The 1,654-nt window shown below is 66.4% G+C and overlaps 1 protein-coding gene across 1 annotated transcript in view; it reads right to left on the reverse strand.

The window, feature by feature from the left end:
- The window catches only part of LOC105308215 (ADAMTS-like protein 2), a 30,099-nt gene that overhangs the window by 22,187 nt on the left and 6,258 nt on the right, over positions 1-1,654 (reverse strand). Inside the window, exon 3 of the mRNA XM_011384057.1 lies at positions 268-671. Within this exon, the coding sequence (XP_011382359.1) occupies positions 268-671 (404 nt within the window). The remainder of the gene's footprint in view (positions 1-267; positions 672-1,654) is intronic.

Here is a 1,654-nt window from a genome sequence, read left to right on the forward strand (position 1 = left end):
CCCTCTGTGTTGTCTGTCTGTCTGTCTCTGCCTCCATCAAGCGAGCAAGGGTGGGGGCTAGAGGGTCAGACCATCTGCGTTTGACCCCCAGCCCCTCCGTGACGGGCTGTGCCATGTGGCAAGTCCTCCCTCTGTCCACGGGGACAGCGGATCCATCTCAGGAACACACGTCAGAGGGCATATGCAGAGACCCAGCTCTGCACCTGCCAGGAACCGGCACCCCTGGTCAACCGCTTCCGCGGGCCGTGGGGGACGGAAGCCCCTGACCCGAGGCCTCGCTCCCCAGGAAGCCCCCGGCCCGCCCGGGCCCCCACCCAGTTACCTCGGAAGCCCTTGGCCCTGGGGGGTCCGTCGCAGGCCCCGCCATCAGCCTGCTCGCAGACCTCGTTGGTCTCTTGTCCTTTGCTCAGACTCAGCTCTGTCCCCAGGCCCGGGGCGCCGAACAGCCGGTTGTCCAGGCCCAGGCGCTCCGAGGAGGCCTGGCCGTAGAGGGAGCCATTGTGCTGAAGGAAGCCCACCAGCTCGGGCCCGTCCAGCTCCTGGCTCTCTGCGCTCTGGGAGGCTGGCTCTGCGAAGCCGTAGAACACAGGCTGGATGCGGTGGGCGTCCGGCGGCTGCCGCAGCGTGTACTCGAAGGTGATGGAGGGGCTCTTGCCATTCTGGTTCCACACCTGGGGAGCAGCAGACGTGGGACCCCGCCCTTTCTCACGCCCGCCCCCAACCCCCAGTGAGCCAGGCGTGGCTGCTGCCTCCGTGGCCCACAAGCCCTTTAGAACAGAGACGTGCTTGTCCCGCTGCTGTGGCTCACAGCCGAGTCCGCCCAGGGACCTGCCCTTGACCGAGAATGCTGCCTGTCCGGGGCTGCACCCCGCCCCGGGGACAGCCCCTGTTCCGGGACTGGAGAACACAGGTGCACCCCTGGAGCGGGCAGAGGGAGCTGTCCAGCCCGGTGCAGGCAGTAAGGGGGCGCACGGAACGTGCAGAACATTCCAAAAGTAAGAAAGCCATCGACACCCAGCTCATTACATCGCCACCACGTGCCAGGAACCCCAAGTAGTAATGGTGGAGTCTTCCCACCACCCTCCCACCCCAGAAGCCCCGCTGCCCCCCAAAGCGGGGTGCCATGGCCCCGGCTGCAGAGCCGGCTGTGGGAGGGCTGAGGCCCCTGTTGAGACTGCGCCGCAGCCCAGTTCCTCCCTCTGCCAGCTCTGCATCTCCCGCAGTGGGGGTCCTCAGGTTTCTGCCAGGGACCCCGACCTACGGCAGCTAGAGTCGGGGGAAGTCCTAGGAAGCAGACTCCCAAACGGATCAGCCGCCAGCAGGGCCGGCGAGAGCCCCACGCTACGGTGCCGGGAGCACGGAGACCCCCAGCTGCGAAGTGGGACGGGGGGCAGTGGAAGGGAGCACGCCCATGGGCACTGCGTCTCAAGCATCGGAGGGGTGGCCGAGGACGGTCATCAGGAAATAAGGGACCATGGAACGCAGAGAGGAGAAAGATGGCTGAGAGTCTAGTTGAAGGCCGAGCCCGAGGGCCTGTGTTTCACAAAGATGCTCGTGTCCTGTAGACGAGTCCCAGAGAACCAGAGAAGGTTGGCTCCTGTGCCCTGCTGAGCCCGGCCGGGGGCGGGGCCTGAGACCTGGGATGTGGGGGTCC

Source organism: Pteropus vampyrus, unplaced genomic scaffold (genome assembly GCF_000151845.1).
Source record: "Pteropus vampyrus isolate Shadow unplaced genomic scaffold, Pvam_2.0 Scaffold558, whole genome shotgun sequence".
NCBI lineage: Eukaryota > Metazoa > Chordata > Mammalia > Chiroptera > Pteropodidae > Pteropus > Pteropus vampyrus.